Source organism: Monodon monoceros, unplaced genomic scaffold, assembly GCF_005190385.1.
Source record: "Monodon monoceros isolate NGI ecotype Baffin Bay Population unplaced genomic scaffold, NGI_Narwhal_1 Super_Scaffold_6, whole genome shotgun sequence".
In the NCBI taxonomy this organism is placed as follows: Eukaryota; Metazoa; Chordata; class Mammalia; order Artiodactyla; family Monodontidae; genus Monodon; species Monodon monoceros.
In genome coordinates this window covers 85,110,644-85,128,706 of record NW_021703783.1, presented here as the reverse complement: position 1 = coordinate 85,128,706, position 18,063 = coordinate 85,110,644, and the positions used below count along the sequence as shown (strand labels likewise).

At 45.0% G+C, this 18,063-nt stretch overlaps 1 protein-coding gene across 3 annotated transcripts in view; it reads right to left on the bottom strand.

The window, feature by feature from the left end:
* Positions 1 to 18,063, bottom strand: part of RFX4 (regulatory factor X4) — a 164,217-nt gene that overhangs the window by 71,183 nt on the left and 74,971 nt on the right. Inside the window, exons 1-4 of one of the 3 annotated variants that reach the window (XM_029205462.1) lie at positions 6,232 to 6,244; positions 3,388 to 3,580; positions 1,596 to 1,809; positions 38 to 115 (exon numbers count right to left, since the gene is read on the bottom strand). In XM_029205462.1, the coding sequence (XP_029061295.1) occupies positions 38 to 115; positions 1,596 to 1,809; positions 3,388 to 3,482 (387 nt within the window). In that variant the 5' untranslated portion in view covers positions 3,483 to 3,580; positions 6,232 to 6,244. Of the gene's footprint in view, positions 1 to 37; positions 116 to 1,595; positions 1,810 to 3,387; positions 3,581 to 5,889; positions 5,952 to 6,231; positions 6,245 to 18,063 lie in introns of those variants that run through there. The other 2 variants (XM_029205461.1, XM_029205463.1) reach the window with 2 other exon arrangements.

The following is an 18,063-nucleotide window of genomic DNA, read 5'->3' as shown; positions in this document are numbered from 1 at the left end:
ACGCAGAGTATTCATAGCTCAACACTTGTTGACCTACCTCATCAAAGTTGGCTCTTATTACAGTGTCCAGTATTCTCTGACAGTGTGTTCTGTACATCATAATAAAGGTAGAAACCTGTGAGGGGTGAGGAGGGATCAACAATAAAGGCATACATTAATACGTGTCACTTCTGCCCTTGGAATTTCAATTTCAAGTCATTTATTCTATGTGGAGGGGATGAAATTTGCCTAATTCCTACTCCTCCTGCAAGACCCAGACAAAACTCATTTTCACTAGGTGGGGCCCGCTGACTCTCAGCTCCCTCCTCTGTGCTCCCATAACACCTGAGTGTGTTTCTCCCTCAGAGCACTCACCCTGTGGTATGGAAAGCATGGGTTTCTCTCTCTGCCCCATCTCCACCCCCTGAAACTGTGGACTCTGGGAAAATAAAAATAGCATATTATTCATGCTTGTGTATCCAGCATTTAGTACAGTACCTGGCACATAGTAGAGGCCTACCGAATTAAATTCTCATCAGCTAAGATACTGAAAAGTTAAAACCCAGCATGTACTCATAAGAAGAGGTGCTTTTGCCCAAATCACAAAAAGACATTTGGAAATTCTCTAGAATCTGCTTAGCAAAAGAATTGCACCTCCAGCTCCATTTAACTAAGAATTTTAAAGCAATGGTATAGGAAGTTTGTTGAGCAAGAAAGCAAATTTGAGAAAAAAGAAGGATTTATCTAGTTCTTAGATTTAAAGCATTCTTTTCAGGTATTCTTTGTGTTTTAGAACCTAGATATATGTTTTATATAAACTTAGTTTGCTTGTGCAAGCATCTGTCTCCCTGCTCGACTGTAAGCTTCCTGAGAGCAGGACTCAAGTCTCATTCACCACTGCAACCCAGTGTGATATGTAGAAGCTCATCACCTACTGGCACACTGGGCAGCACAAGACAGGTGCATTAGGATGTGACCACCCAGGGGAAAGTCTCCAAATCTGTGTCTCCAATTATTTCTTCCCAATACCCTATGGCCCAAACTATCCGATTCACTATACCTATAAAATCTTCTTTGTCTATGGGACTATAATTTCACCACATCCTCTGCAGCACATGGGAAAATAAACTTTATCCAATATAAAAGCAATCCAGAGGAGGGGGCCCTTGTGAAATGAGACAGTACAACATCATAGATGGGTAGGAAGGTAGGTAAGATAGATAGGTAGAGAGATAGAAACTTTTAATTTTAGAATAGTACTGGGTTGTAGTACAGTTTTGAAGATAGTTCAGGCAGTTCCCTTATAGCTCAAACCCAGTTACCTCTACCGTTAACATCTTGCATTAGGATGGAACATTTGTCACAACTAATGGACCAACACGGATACATTGTTATTGTCAACTAAAGTCCATACTTGAATCTGATTTCTATCTTTATATTTTTAAACTCACCATTCTGTAATAAAAGTGTGTGTGTGTGTGTGTGTGTGTGTGTGTGGGGTGTGTGTGTGTGTGTGTGTGTGTGTGTGTGTGTGTGTGCGCGCTGTGGCGTGTGACAGAAAGAGAGAGAGAGAGAGAGAAACCACCCACTCCCAGCAACACTTCAGACGTGGTCACCTTCTCCTCTGGCAGACTGGCCGGCAGATTTAGATCTTTGACATTTGGAAACTCTGGCAGCAACGTTCCAAGTTTGGACCGGGGTGAATATGCCACCGTCTGTTTGCTCACTTCTTTCTTGCCCGTCTCGCTCACCCAGGCGGCTCCTTTCTTGGAATACATCACATCATAATATTGGGAGCTTTCCTTCACCGCGATGCCGTAGTAATGATACCTGGGCCACAAAGGAAGAGAGAGAGACCCACATGCACCCTCATCAGGTGGAGGTTCCTGAGCCGCGGGAGCCCAAGGCCAAAGACTGGAGCTGGACCCATCCTCCCTGAGCTAGAAGAGTTAACTCCTCTGCAAGGCTCAACATGTTGGAAGTCTAGAATTAAACCAAAGTTCCATGTTGCCAGCCATCAATCAGACAGGTAAAAATAACCAAAATTGCCTCCTACAGAAAATGTTAAGTCAAATACTTTGCAAAGCAGAAAGTGGGATAAAAAAATTTCCATTTGTACTTAATCTCTTATATACACGGACCCAAGAAGAAGAGTGTGTTTATGACTGCTAACTGTACCACCAACAAAAATTCATTTGGTCTATGTTTTTCTTAATCAATAAATGGCAGTCTTAAAGAACTGTATCTTAAAAAGGATAAACTCAGTGTCTCAGTTGACACTGAATGTAAGACAAAGACCAGGACCTTTTATTAACTCAGAATGGGCTTAATAACAGCAATGTTTTCAATTAAGACTAATGAGGGATGGAGGCTGCATTTTGTTTGGGTTTTAGCTACAATCTATTGAACACTTGCTATGTGCTGGGCATTCTGGAAAGTGCTTTACATACATTAATTTGTAAAATAATTCTATGAAATGGGGATTATTATAATCTTTCTACAGATGAGAAAATGGAGGCAAGAAAGCTTAAGTAATTTGTTCAAGGTCATACAGCTGTTTAGGGGAGGAAGCAGGTTTGACTACAGAGCCACTGTGCTACACTAAGAAAACACACCGCATGGTGGTGTTACAAACTTTAATGTTTGTCAGAGCCACTTATGGACTGTAATAAAAATACAGATTCCAAGGCCCCTTCCCAGACCTAAGGACTCAGGACAGGGAATAAGGGGCCAAGAATCAGCACTGAAATGAGCACCACAGATAATTCTGATGCACATCCATTTGAGATCAGCAAGCCTGCTGGGTTAGGCCCCTGCATTACATTCCTGGCTCTATGAGACCGCCATTACCTACTATTCTAACACAGCAGCTAACAAGGTACTAAGTGCTTTACACACATTGCCCGATTTCATCTCACAAAACCCCTGGGAGGCTAGAACTAATTATTATCCCCATATTACAGACTAGGAAACTAAGACCCAGAGAATTTAAGTAACACACCCAAGATCATATAGTGAGTAAGCAGTAGAGGCAGGATTTGAACCTCTAAAAGTGCTTTTAAGCGCTGAGCCAGTGACTGTCAAATTTTACTACTAATAAGAATCACCTACAAAACATATTAAAATACAGACTCCCAGGCCCTGCTTCCAAAGATTCTGATTTAGCAGATCCAGAGTGGATTTTTACGATCACATGGCAATACTAATGTAAGTAATTCATGGACCTCACTTTCAGAAATGCTGTACAACGTATTAACTACTCTTTTCTACTCATGGAGATATGGTGGTGACAGTCACGAAATAATACAAAAGAGAAAGCAGTCTGAGTTCTGGGAGAGGCTTCCCAGGGAGAGGAGAGCTGAGCACAGGTAACCTTCCCTTTCCCCGCTCCCCCTTCACTCCTGATACCATTCTGTGATACTTCTGTTTAGTGGACATCTCGCCTCTATCTGAATGCCTCCTGGGATGAAGCACTCAGACCCTCCGAAGGTAGCCCAGTTCATTTTAGGTTGGTGCAGTGATCAGAAAGTTCCTCTTTGTGTTGAGCTGATCTCTGTCTTCTACGCCTTCTACTTCCCAACTGTCATAACTGCCTTTCTACCTGGAGGGCACTCCTTTGGTAGTGGGGGTGGGGGCGGGTTCCATTTGCTCTGGAAGCCCCTCCAGGCGGGAGGGCAGTTATGACACGCCTCCCTAACTTTACAAAGTCCCCCCTTATGCTTTCTTAAGATCAAGCTAGTAATAACATGTTCAGATCAGACCGCTTCTTGATTTTTCAGACTGTATGTTGCTAGAATTGGCAACTGCAGCGAAGCTAGTGCTCTGACCACTTCTCAGGTTTCTATTTCAGGTCTGTAAGGCACGTCAACACACTCTCCATCAGCCTCCTGCCCCCCCCCCCCAATTTATTCTGTCTAAGTAAATTTGCTGAGGGATTTTCTCTAAAAGGCCAAATGGCATGTTGGAGACTACAGCTTCTTATTACCTTTCAATTGGTTGAAGGTGAGACCAACCTTGGAGGATCCTTATGGAGAGGATACAATGAAACTGAATTTTTAAAGAAGATATTGCCCAATTTGCCAACCTCTAGGTTAAAGAAAAAGAAAACAAAAAAACAAAAGCAGGCTCTTACATGTAGACAGAAGGAAACTTTCTCCAAACTTATGCAGGATGGGAAACCATGCTGTTCTATCTTTACTACTTTTACTGCCTGTCTGTACTATCTATCTATCTTTACTATCTATTTGTACACTTTTATCTCAGAAATGGCAACAAGGTATTGGAGCCAGTGACTCTAAAAAGACCATAAGCTGGAGAAAAATAATTCCTTGCCATTCATTCAAGAGTCTTCCAACCATCCACTTCTCTGTGGATTGATTTGCCCTTGTGTGCCAACCACTGTGCTCACCAGCAAACAAATAAGGAAGAATCTGGGTTTTCTACTCTATACTCTTACCAGGGCTGAAAGCTCATTTTTAAACAAATACTGGAATTTTTCATTATGAATGAGATTTGTTCATGAGAGGAGTCACCCTGAAAAATTATTAGAAATTTATTCCAAAATGTCCCTTGCTCAAAAATTTTCTGTAAGTCTCTTTGGAAATTGCCCCCAGAGTTTCTGAGCCACATGAAAAAAATGAGCCTCGTTTATTTTCAGAACTTTACTACAAAGGGTTTTCCCCAGTTTGATCATCCACTTTCCACTTTCTTTACCTAATTTGGCTCCAAAGTTAAACCCACCCTCGGAGGATGGGAATGTACTGCCTGGGGATGGCCAGGGGTAGGGTCAGGGGGCAGTATTGGACATGCTGCTTTTGAAACATTTTTAGTGACAAGTCTTACAAGTCCTATGTGGTGGTTGTTTTTTAATAAAAAGTTTCATTATTTTATAAGTCAGTATGTGTTGATCTGCTACTCAGCATGGTAAAAACGTTTAGAAATGCTGCATAATAAGGCACCCTCTAGTGGAATCACGGTGTACAGTAGTATAATAAAGGTTCTGACAAGTCCTGCATAAAGGACCCTGTTTAGCTCAGTGCTTACCAAACTTACATGGCCAACAGACCTTCTTCATGGAACACCTAGTCACTTCCAACAGTTTTTTGAAACACCCTTCGAGGCAAGTCTCTATAAATCCAGATTTTAGTGAAGCCTGGGCTAAATAGGCAGAGTCCCTTCCCATTGACTCTCACCTGGCAGACAGGCATCCACACAGCCTCTCACTCCTCGGGTCACCTCCTCAGTAAGCCCTTCCAGGGCTACCCTCTCTAAACCAGACCAACCTTTTGTTATTCTCTAGGACAACCCTCTTCACAATCTGATGATCTTTTTTTGTCTGTCTTCCCCTGGAGAATACATGTTCCATCCAGGAGGGCGGAAACCTGTTTGCTCGTGTGTCCGTAGCACTTAGCACCATTTATCTGACATGCAGAAAATGTGAAGCAAACATTGGTTGGTTGGTTGGTTGACCGAATGGATGAATGGGAAGCAGTATATCCTGGGTACCACAGCATGGCTGGAGCTTTCCACCCCATCTCCCTTGCAGGGATTGGTACAGGGTTGCTTCTCTGGCAGACTGGATACTGTCAGAGTAGAGAGTTTGTTGACCAAAACAATCCAAGTAACCTGGAGATTGGTCAAGGAACCACAAGGCGCTCCTTTTAAAGAATGCCCAAGACTCTTTCACAAAAACAACTAAAGGCAGGGTGGCACCATGTCGGATTCCTTAAAGCAGCTGGCCTTTTGGACGGCCTTTCTCTCAGGGCTCCTGGGAGAGGGGGCCACTCCCGCCAGCCACAGACTTCCCCCCCAGGCCTGTGGACTGAGCTCAGGATGAAAGGCCTGGGATCCCGATCTGACTGGAGGCCTGTGGACATGCACTCTGCAGGTGGAAGGGCTGTCGGTGCTTACTTTGACTGTCCTCGGGTTCCGAGTCTTCTGGTGGTTAACTGGGGAAACTGCTGCCTTATGATCTGTAAGTCAACACAAGAATCAGTTACGCACTGGGAAAAGCTGGGGGCACAGTGCCGGAGTTTACAAACAGCCATCTAAAGAATGAAACCCCGAGAAGACCACTGGTGCTGGGGACGCCGGAGGGGGGAGCACCTGAGTGATGGTGGGGCTCTGGATCCTCAGGGGGGTCTCACTTGGCCACTCTGGGCTTCACCCCCCCTCCTCACAACGTAGGCAGTGTACGCTTTCATCCAGAACCTGTTACCCCCGTTTACAGCCCTCCAAAGGCTTCCGCTGCACCTGGTACTCACCCCCACCTCAGCCTCTGTAACCCGGTCCCTGCTTGCCTCCTGGCCTTCCTCTCCTCCGACTCTCGCCCTTCCTCACTGCATCCCAGCCACACTGGCTTGCTTTTTATTTTATTTTTTCCCTGTTCCTGAAACATGCCAGGCTTCCCCCCCTCACTGGGGGCCTTTGTACTGCAGCTCTCTCCATCAGGAATGCAATTTCACGCAGATCGTCACAAGATCAGCTCCTTCTCCTACAACATTCGGGCCTCTGGGCAAGGTCCCTCTGCCCAGAGGCCTTCTCTGACCAGCGGGTGCAGAGTAACCCAAGCAGCACCCCAGCATGCGACCCTGTTTTCTGTCGTCCTCTTGGCACTCTCCACAGTTGTCTCGTTCGCTTACTCTCTGAGTGCTTATTTCACATCTCCCCCCACTTGAACATAAGCTCCACAAGAGCAGGGACATGGCCCAGGGCACATGCGAAGAGCTCAGTCCATGCTTGTCGAATGAAGGCATGAAGCCCGACCCCTGGCCTGGAGAGTACCCTTTACTCATTTGCCAAGTGGATGACGCTAAGTGCTGCTTCCCAGGACAACCACGTAGATCTGCCAGAAACCTAGGAGGAGGGGCCTTCTGCCAAGGTGAAAACACAACCAATGGGCCTCTTTCTTGGTGTGTACAGTGATGGTGTTTGTGAAGAGGCAGTACGGTAGAGGGGTTCTGTGCAAGGGCTTTGGAGCTAGATTACCTGGATTAGATCCAAGCTCAGCCATTTGTTATTCTGGGGCCCTTGGGCAAGTTATTTAACATTCAAATGACTCAGCTTCCTCATTTGTAAAATGGGAATGATACCAACCCCTACCTCAGAGAATTTTTGTGAAAATTTAAACAGTAAACATATGTAAATAATTAGCAACAGTGCCTGGCACTTAGTAAGGGTTCAATAAACATTGCCCATTATGACCAGTGATTATCCTGATGACTCATTCATTCCCTTTTATTACCAGGGATGTTGAAGTCTAGCCACATTTCTTCTAACTCCCTTCTCTTCTAATACAGCCTCGAGCAGGCAGGTGTGGTCAGACAGAGGGAGCCTGCACACAGTCCTTCATAAGAGATGCTACTGCACAGGCTTCCCTCGTGGCGCAGTGGTTGAGAGTCCGCCTGCCGATGCAGGGGACGCGGTTCGTGCCCCGGTCTGGGAAGATCCCACATGCCGCGGAGCGGCTGGGCCCGTGGGCCATGGCCGCTGAGCCTGCGCGTCCGGAGCCTGTTGCTCCGCAGCGGGAGAGGCCACAGCGGTGAGAGGCCCGCGTACCGCAAAAAAAAAAAAAAAAAAAAAGAGATGCTGCTGCTGATTTCCCAGTGGCAGGGCACGAACTATGAGCACCTTCTCAGAGGTGGGGATGAATCTCTACTGATCCACTTACACCCTCTTCCAAGCCTTTCCTGATCCCCTGACCAGGTAAGAGCTCTTCCTTCTTCAAACCGGTGCACCTGCTACTTCCAGTCTGTGACCAAGTTCCATCCTCCCTCTATTGTGAATATACCCTGATTCTCCCCGCATCTCCATCTCCATCGGCCCCAGGGCCATAATCTCACACCTGGATTGCTGCAATGGCCTCACTGCCCCTGCTGCCAGGCATGCCTCACCTCAACCACTCCTTCATGAAGACTCCAGACAAAGTCCAAACCCACCAGGTTCTGCCTTCATTCCAGCTCACCTCTCGTCGTCCTCTTCCTCTCCCAATCCCATCAAGTATTGAAGGGTATTACCACTTTTTAAAAATGTGCTAAATTGGAGAGCCAAAAAATGACCTGTGCCTCTTTCTTCCATTTGAGCATCAGGCTTTTTCATCTATCAAATGGGGATAATGACACTGTTTCAACCTATCTTCCAGGCTCTGCCCCCCGCTTGAAGTCTTCCAGGAGCATCACCCTTTTCTAGCACATTCTCTTCATCGACAGAGGTATCCTTCAAATCCTTTGATGGCTCTTCAGAGGATTCTCAGAAAACCCAGTTTCCAGGCTTTTGTGGTTATCTTATGGTCTCCCAAGCAATATATTTGCATGGTTAGAATCTTTAATTCCATTTGTGAAAATACTTTTTCTCCAAAAATATTTGATGGCCAAATCCTCTCCTCCTCCTCCAAAAAGAGAGAAAGGTCATTTCAAATAAAGCACGAAGAGGAAAGGAAGCCTGTTAGGAGTTGGGGGTGGGGGATGGGTGTAGGCCCTGCTGCACCACATCGCTCTCTGCCCAACTGGAGGTCAAGACTTTTCCCACTCTGAGCAAAGAAAGCTGTTGCAGACAGCACCTCCTTCTTCCAGCCGCAACAAAAACCTGTGGGAAGGGAGTTTGCTTTTTTTTTAAGTGTTTCTTATGGGCTGCAAATTACAAATTATTCTCCTTTCCTTTCACCAAATAATCAGCTGGTCCCTGAATCTGAAAGCCCAGCACAATTTAGTTTGAGTCTCAAAATGCAGGGTCGGTTCAGCCCTGCTAAGGCTGTTCAGCTTTTAATTTCTGGAGCAAGACTCAGCAAACAGTCAAACACTTTTGTGGAGCTGTGAGAGTTGAGCTTCACTGTTTGATAAATGGGCAGACGGCAGGCAGCCCCTCTTTCTTTTTTTGTATGGATTCAATGAAGCCTGCCTAAAGAACACCACATGCTGTTCTAGCTACTGATCTAACATTCCGCAACATCCCAGCCTTCCAAATTCCCTTTAATTACTCAGGAATCCCACCCTCTGCTCTTTCAGCCTGGGCAGACGGGGCTGGGGTCTCCATGGGCCAGGGGTGGGATGCGCAGAAGCTCTGGCGAACCAGTCTCTCCGGGGCTGCTGGCATCCTTTTTTAGGTGGTGGTCAGGTTATTCATCTCTTCCATCCGTTCTTCTCTCCATTAAACACATGGCTCCAGGTGGAAGGAAACTCAGCACGCAGAGTACCCTGACATAATTTTGTGGTTGTAGTTTTTTAAGAAACATGAGTGAGTTTGGGGCAAACGTTCCTGAAATGGCATCTTCAAACCACAGGCCTCATTTAAGATAAGGAAGGGGAAGAGTGAGAAGACGAACTGACACCCATTGGGCATCAGTAGGCACCATGCACTAGACGAAGTATTTTACTCTCGGTATTAAATTTATCCTAAAAACCACACTGGAGGAGAATATGATGGTCCTTGTTTCACAAATGAGGAACCGGGGTCTAGGGTGATACAGGCTGCTCAGATTCACAGATGCCAGCGAGTAGAAGCAGCAGGGATCCAGTTCCACTGTCTCCTGTTCATCACTTTCACCGACACCCAAGGGAGCCAGCAAGGGTCCACTGACTGTGCACGAAACCCTCAGCATTCTCTGTGGGTGTCACCTCAAGAGACACCTTCAGAGCCACATAGCAAAGCCACTCGGCCTCATTACTCTACAGAGAGGCCTTGTTTGACTTTGACCCCACGTCATATGGTCTTGCTTGATCCAGCTTGATCTCCAAACTTAGTCATCAGGGATGCTCTGAAAAAAGGCTTTTGGTTGTTCCCAAAAATTCAATCCACCCTCAGTAGGCAAAGATTTGCCACCAACAGGAACTGATCCAAAAGAAGTTCCAGTGTAATGGAATAAGTGGATATTCTCCCCCACTCCGAGGGAGACAAACTCGTGTATACAAAGAATCAAGTATGCTTAAGACGGTTTTAAAACAAGAGCTCCCGGTCTTATTTCAGAGGTCATCTGGGTGTGGGAAAAAGAAAAGGGGCTTTTCAAGCAGCAAGAAATTATAAATTCAGTACAATGGCAAGTACTTGTGCCTTCTCTTTAAAAACACACACAACAATTTTTTGAACAAGAGAGAGAAATAGTTAGGGAAAGAGGTTAAAGGGATTCTAATTGTCACAACTTTAAGTCTGAAAGTGGGGTACTCTCTTTGCTGGCAATAGACCTTGAGCCTTTTTCAGAGAAGAAAAAATAATTAAGCCTGGTAGTATGAATAAGTTTTCCTAAACACTTTCCATCAATGCTACCATCTTGAAATGGGTGTTTGCCAGAGTAATTTTACTGTGCTGGTATAACTCTATCCATTTAACAATTTTGGGAGGAGTAACACCTACTGGGTGCCAGGCACTGGAGGTTGAGGTGGGTTCTACCCGGCTGCAGGTTCCACAGGAAATTCCACAAAAGAAATTTTTTAAAATTACAAGAAATTTACATCTAGAGCAATGAGACAGAAATGGAATTTCAAATTATGCATACGGATTGATGAAGGATTCCGAGCAAACACCCATGGCTAGAGAGGTAACAATCTGTTGCCCCCGATAAGTACCGTGGGTAACAATTCCAAGAAGTCCAAAAATCTATATGTGAGCCCAGTATTGTCCTTGGGATGTTGGGATGATGTGTCATGTCTGTGAGTGTGAGAAGAGACAGTCATCATACACCCATTTAGCTAGAATGTGGTGAGTTACATAAGATAGAGGTTAAGTCAAAAAGGGAATAATTCTGAAGATGATAATACGAGAGGGTGAGGGTGGTGATGGTAGCATGTGTGTGATGTGGGAAATTTTTAGAACAATTGTTCTCAAAATTGTTCAGAAGGAAGAGCAGCTAGAAAGGTTGAAACATTCATATGTTAGTGATGATATATTAAAAACATGATGTATTAAAGTCATGAAATGTTGCGATGGTAAACTGAAATCATAATTATAGCTAAAGTGCACTGAGTGTTTATACTTACCAGGCACTGTGCTAAGGCAGCCCTTTTAACAGTCATTATCTCAACAGTCCTCAGGTGGTTGGTGCCATGTCCCCATTTTACAGAGGAGAAAATTGAGGCTCATAGCTATTAAGAAAGCTCCTGAGTTCACACAGCTGGTAAACGGTGGAGCTGGGATTCAAACCCACACAATTTGATTTCTGAGCTTTTACACTGCACATCAGTAAAGACGTGTGAAATAACAAAATATGGAATCTGGTGTGAAATCAGACATTCTGACATCATAGCAGATACTAAGGGTTAAGAAAAACATATGCAAGAATTTAAAGTAGAAGGAAACTGTCCATGTGCTTAATTTTTTTCCTTTGCAAATTGAAAAAAGACCATCCCTGAAGAATCCTAAAGATGCCTCAAGAGTACCTTTATCTCCCTCTGTGTCCCTCCACAGGTGCGCAAGCAACCTGGGGTCAGGGCAGATTGTGAGCGCTCTTGAGGAAGAGGGCAGTCATGTAAAACGAGAGGAACCTTTAGCCTTATCTCTGTTCCAGGCATATGTGGCTGACAGAAGCATAGGTCCCCAGAACACTGTTGTCTGTCTGTCTGTCTGTTTGTTTCTTGCATTGCTCAAGCATGGGCGGCGGGGAGGAAGTAGCCATATATTCAAGGAAGCAACACCCACAGCCCAAATGGCTAAGTACCTCAAGCCCTCACGGGGAAAAGGCAGGATATAAATAAATTCAATTCATACAAGTACATCTGCCGCCCCAGATTCCCTTCCTCCTGTCTCCCTACCTCTTACTGGAGGGGGGGGGGGGTCCCTGCCCAGCAGGTGGCATCCACTGGTCTCCCCCCTTCCCCTCAGATCCAGCCCTGCCACTACACATCAGACCTTGGGAAGCCCACTCAAACTCTTTGACTTTTAATGTCCTTGTCTGGAAAATGAGAAGGTCTCACCAATAGATCTTTAAGTTCCCTTAATAGATTAAACTTCTTTACATTGAGGTGTTAGTAACTGGTAAGTATTAATGAATTATCCTGCTCTTTTGTAGTTGCATTTCCACAGACTTAAACGAAAGGAACTGAGGATCTTGAGATATCAGCAAGCCTTCGGGGGAGGTGTATTTGCGAGGTTAAAGGGCCTCCCGACGTATTCAAGTCGCACTGTGTCACAGCTGTCTAGTTGCCTATCCATGAATCAGCCTCTTCCTGACAAGCTCAACAAATCTTTGACCATAAATCATGCTACCCCACACAGTCTAAGCTACTCACTTGGTGCACTTATGTTTCCTCCCATGGGCTCCACATTTGAGAGTACACCCTGCACTCTCTTAGGATCCTGGGTTCCATTTTATAGTCGTGACACATAAAAGGACACATGGAGAGAAATGGGTGAAGGTGATCAAAAGGTACAAACTTCCAGTTATAAGATAAATAAGTCCTGGGTTGTCATGTACAGCATGCTGACTATAGTTAACAATATTGTACCGTATGATTGAAAGTTGTCAGGAGAATAGATCTCAAAAGTTCTCATCACAAGAAAAAAAAATGTGTAACTCTGTGTAGTGATGGATGTTAACTAAATTTATTGTGTTGATCATTTTGCAGTACATACATACATCAAATCACTACGTTGTACACATAAAACTAATACGATGTTAGATGTCAATTACATCTCATTTTTTTAAAAGAAAAAGGATACGTGGATTTCTGAAATGCCCTTATGTGGATAAAATGGCTAGTTGTCTGCCCCTTTCCCTTTCTAACCAAACTCTAATTTTTTAGTCCAGGAGGCGATGGACTACATTTTCCCACCTCCCTGACAGCCAAGGGCAGACAGTGAGACAAAAGGGGAAATCACTGGGCAGGGCTCTGGGAAAGCTTCTAAAGACAGCTGACTCAGCTGGAGTTTTGACCTTTCTCTCCCTACACCCTGTTTTCTACTTCTTGCCTGGAATTTAGGCTTTGTTGTCCAGCAGTCACTTTGGACCATGAGGTGACCTAGAAATTAGAAGCTATCTGCTAAGAATGGCAGAGCACAGAGAGAGAAGGAGCCCAGGTCCCTGATGCTCTTATAGAGCTGTTATACTAGGATAGGTTACCTTCTTTTAAACTTATTCTATGTGAAGAAAAGTAAAACCACAAATTTATTTAAGCCATTGTTTGGGAATGAGGAGAGGCATCTTTTACACACAGCCCCAATACAATTCCTAACTGATAGACCTTCTGATTTCCACCCAGGATTTACCTCATAGGAAAGGTTCCAGGGACCCTGGAATCAGCTATCTCATCTTTAAACAGGAACAAAAAAAGGCATCTAGTTCACAGGGCTGTGTGAGGATTAAATAAGGTAATATGTGCAGAAGGCTTGGCCCAGTGCCTGGCAAAGAGTGTCAGTGTTACTGTCATTATGATTTCTCATTGAAAAGTGTTTCCAGTTCATATGGTAAAGACCCTCACACCTTTGTAGGCTAACTTCCCCACGTGATAGATGGAGGGACTGAGGTTCAGACAGGGAAATGGGACCTGTCCAGGGTAATACAGAGAGCAAGAGTGATAGATCCTCAAATTCAGGGCCCAAAACTTGGCGTTATTGGAAACTCCTCACCTACTGCACATGGTGGACCCTCAGTAAAAGTCTGTGGAAGAAGACATTCTTTTGCCTTTAATCCTCCACCAGAATGCCTGTTACAAATGCATGGAAAGCAATCCAATTATTAAGAGATATTCTCTTAGCTCAGAAATCTGAGGTCCAGTTTTTCTTTCCGAAAAAGCTTAGCTCTTGCTAAGCACAGTAATGCTCCATCTCTGGGCAGGTGGAGCTTTTAGTTTCCAAAAGACCAGTGGAAAAGCAGGAGAAAGAAGCATTTGGTGAAACTGAAACTCTCGCTTCAGCTTCCATGGATCCCGCAAGTCTGCAGGTTAGGAGAAGGCAATACTAGGTACCTAGGTACCTAGGATTGACCTGGTTCTCAGGCTGCCCTCACTCCCCACCCCGAGGACGCAGCAGTTTCCTCCTCTGCGTCCCTCTGATCCTGGGTGTTCATAGCTCAGGGGGCACATCTGCCATCTTGCTTTGCAGTTTCTCACATGCATATGTCCGTTTGCAGCCTCCTCCCCTAGAGGACTCCATTTCCCATCTCCTGAGATAAATGCATACCTAATAAATACATACCTAAGGTTCACTTGGGTGAACCCAAGTGTTGAGGGGGAAGCAGAATGGGAAATACTGACAGGGGGGTTCCCAGTGCCTGGAACACCCTGGGGGGAAGATCTGAGGGGAAATTTCTCAATTGCAGTGACCAGCGCACTTGACCCTGAGAGACAGGCTGAGACTTCACTCCCAAATTTGATCGTATGGAGGTGTCCAAGTGACTGCTAATGACAACACCAAAGTCAAAAGGACAACTGTTTACACAAAGCCTGCCTCTACACATACGGACCGCACCCCCCAAATAAGTTGCTCTGTGTAAATGAGACAGTTAAGTACAGGGACTCTAGAGCCAGACTTCTCAGGGTCACATTCTGAATCACACATCTACTTACTGGCTGTTTGACCTTGGGCAAATTACCTAACTTCTCTGGGACTCAGTTTACCCATGTATGAAATGGGGATAATAGTTTCTACCTCATAGAGTTGTTTGGGGGATTAGACAAGGTTGACATATGTCAAGTGCTTAGAACAGTGCCAGGTAATAGAAAGCACTATGTAAGTGTTCGCTATTTTTATTAATTTTATTAAACATCTGTGAATGCTGCATTCATAATTAGATATAGCTAGACACTTCTAATATCTGTTAAAAAGAATTGTCTTTAATAAGCTTGGGTAGTTTATGTGAGTATGATGTCATGTGTAGGCCAATTCTGATATTACCTTGTGTTTGTTTCAATTTACAGTTGTGTTGCTCTCTAAACATTTATTTCACTGCTTTTGCTGGAGAACGAGGGGTATCATTTTGGAAGTGTTTTTTCTCACCCTGACAAGCCTGGAGGCACCAGTAGCAGGAAGGAAAGGTTAGGGAAGAGCAGAAGGTCAGACCGCTCTCCCCTCCCCCACTGCAGGTCCCCAGGCCACACGTGGTCAGTCCTGAGGTGGGGTGGAGGGGAGGAGTTTTCAAATGGATGAGAGACTGTAGGTTTCAACTGGAGCACTGGACTGGACTTTAGTGTCTACAAGAGCACCTAAATTATTGAAAAGAGGCTTGTTTTTTGTTTTAACATCTTTATTGGAGTATAACTGCTTTACAATGGTGTGTTAATTTCTGCTGTATAACAAAGTGAATCAGCTGTACATATACATATATCCCCATATCTCCTCCCTCTTGTGTCTCCCTCCCACCCTCTCTATCCCACCCCTCTAGGTGGTCACAAAGCACCGAGCTTATCTCCCTGTGCTACGTGGCTGCTTCCCACTAGCTATCTATTTTACGTTTGGTAGTGTATATATGTCCATGCCACTCTCTCACTTCGTCCCAGCTTACCCTTCCCCCTCCCCGTGTCCTCAAGTCCATTCTCTACATCTGCTGAGGCTTGTTTTTATAATCAATAACCGAAAAGCTATTAAACCTGCCACAAAACCATCAGGGGTCAGGGAAGGGAGTCTGGCCGTAACATGGTTGAGAAACAAAGCAAAGCCATTTTCTGTTTGCACATCACCAAGGTGGGCCTGTTCCATACCCGTCACACTCGTGGGGGCTCCTCTGGGCTTCTCTAAGAATAAAAGCGTAACATGAGGCATTCAGAGAGCTGGTCAGAACCCTCCAGCATAAGGCCAGAGCCACAGGGTGAATCCTCAGCGGAGAAGCAAGAGCGGTGGGCAGTGGGAGGTCAGCTGGAGAGCACAGCCCTTCAGCCAGTGTGGACAGAGATCCAGAGCGTCTCCCCCCAAACCCACCACCGGACCCCTTTCCCCCAGCGTATGGATGACGATCACAGCACAGGACACTGATAGCTGGGAGGAGCCTTCAGAGAGCACCAGCTGGTCAAAAAGATTCCTGTTGCCTTTCCTCTAGATACCCTCCCCCTCTGTCCCCCTCCCCCGACCCTGGAGGAGTCAGAAGAGGAGAGAAAGAGTCCCCCCCTTCCCTTTCACAGAGTAAATTCGGAGGCATCGTGGGGGGAGGTCTGCCTTCCATGTGAGATGGAAGTTTTAAATTGGACAGAACTGGGCTTTTTCATAGCTGAGAATGAGTTTTAATTATCCAGCCAAGACTGATATGATGGCTGATGCTGTGGGATTGCCCTGCAATGTTGTCAGAGGGCAGAGCAGGAACGACGGACAGAGGACTCTGAAGGCAGCTCTTTAAAGTAAGTGAAAATACAACCAGTTTCCATTGGTACCTCAACAAGTTCATCCCTACTCAGCAAATGGACTAATGGAAAGTGGATACAATGCCAATTTCATATGGTGACCATAAGGCTTAAGCAAACTGCCACATGTCAAACGATTCATGGTGTTCTTAGCAAACAGCAATGATATAAATCATTCAATCTTCAAATATCTGAAGATCTATTATGTGCCAGGCACTATTCTGGGGGCTAGGGGTGCATAGTGAACAAAAAGGTCCTCATGGAGCTTCCATTCTAGAGAAAGAGATGGACAAAACACAAGCAACTAAAAAATATATATGTTACATATTTATTAGTTATATGTATTAATAATTATATATTATATGTAATAAAATATATAGATAACTATATATATATATTAGTAACATCATATATATATATAGTAGTTCAGACAGTGATAAGTGCTATAAAGAAAAATAAAGTATGGTAAGAAGATAGAGGAGTTAGAACAGAATGCAGCCAATTTTAGAAAATAGTGATTTCTTCCATTGATAGAGAACTCTACAGTTTTAAAAAACATTCTCATAAGCACTGTCTCATTTTATCCCTGGAGTAATCTGGGGCACTTCCCAACTAAAGGTAAGGAAACGGGAGCTCAGAAAAGTTAAGTGACTCCAAGTTGGATGACCTTTCATCACCCCAGCCAACAGCAAAAGCAGGCACAAGAAGTCAGCTCAGCTAGCAGCCTCAGGATGCTCTGCAATTCCGAAATTAATTCCAGGACCCAAAGTCAATACAACATTACTGGAAGCTAGTGCTTTTGGAGCTTGCCCACGGGGTTGGAGAGGGGATTTTTATTTCAGATCTTACTTGCAGCAGAGCAATCGTTGCCATCCACTTTACCAAGAACAGGGTCCCAGCCAGGCGACATGGGGACAGCTTTACCACTGATGTCTGTTTCACCTCAGCCCACTTGCAAGCCAGGTGGGAGGACGACCACCAATCTAATTTTTCTCTAAAACCTAAGCTGAAATAGTGAACTTTGCCTGCTCTAAGTTAAAAGTTCAGAGATGAATCATAAGTTTGGACGGCTCGGCTCAAAGGAAGACTGTCCACGATTACACTCCGAGGTTTTACAGAACTAGTCCCTTTCTCTCAAGGAGGTGGCAGCTGCAGTGTGCCGGGAGCCCTCAGGAAGGGAAAATGTGTCTGGGATTTCAATTCAACAAGCTCAATGCGAAAACCCTCAGCAGGTACCTTCTGTCCTCCGTGGCTGGAAGGACAGCCCCAATTTCCAGTGTACTTGAAATTGATGGCAAGGCAGCTGCAGAGAGCTTTTGCATTTGTGCTTTAATTTCAGTTAGAGTATTTCCTTGTTTTGGGACTGGAGATAAGACAGAGTTCGGATGCTTTTTTTTTTTTAACATCTTTATTGGAGTATAATTGCTTTACAATGGTGTGTTCGTTTCTGCTGTATAACAAAGTGAATCAGCTATACATATACATATATCCCCATAGCCCCTCCCTCTTGCGTCTCCCTCCCACCCTCCCTAACCCATCCCTCTAGGTGGTCACAAAGCACCGAGCTGATCTCCCTGTGCTATGCGGCTGCTTCCCACTAGCTATCTGTTTTATGTTTGGTAGTGTATATATGTCCATGCCACTCTCTCACTTCGTCCCAGCTTACCCTTGGATGCCTTTTATTTATTTATTTGTTTTTTGCGGTACGCAGGCCTCTCACTGTTGTGGCCTCTCCTATTGCGGAGCACAGGCTCCAGACGTGCAGGCTCAGCGGCCATGGCTCACGGGCCCAGCCGCTCCGTGGCATGTGGGATCCTCCCGGACCGGGGCA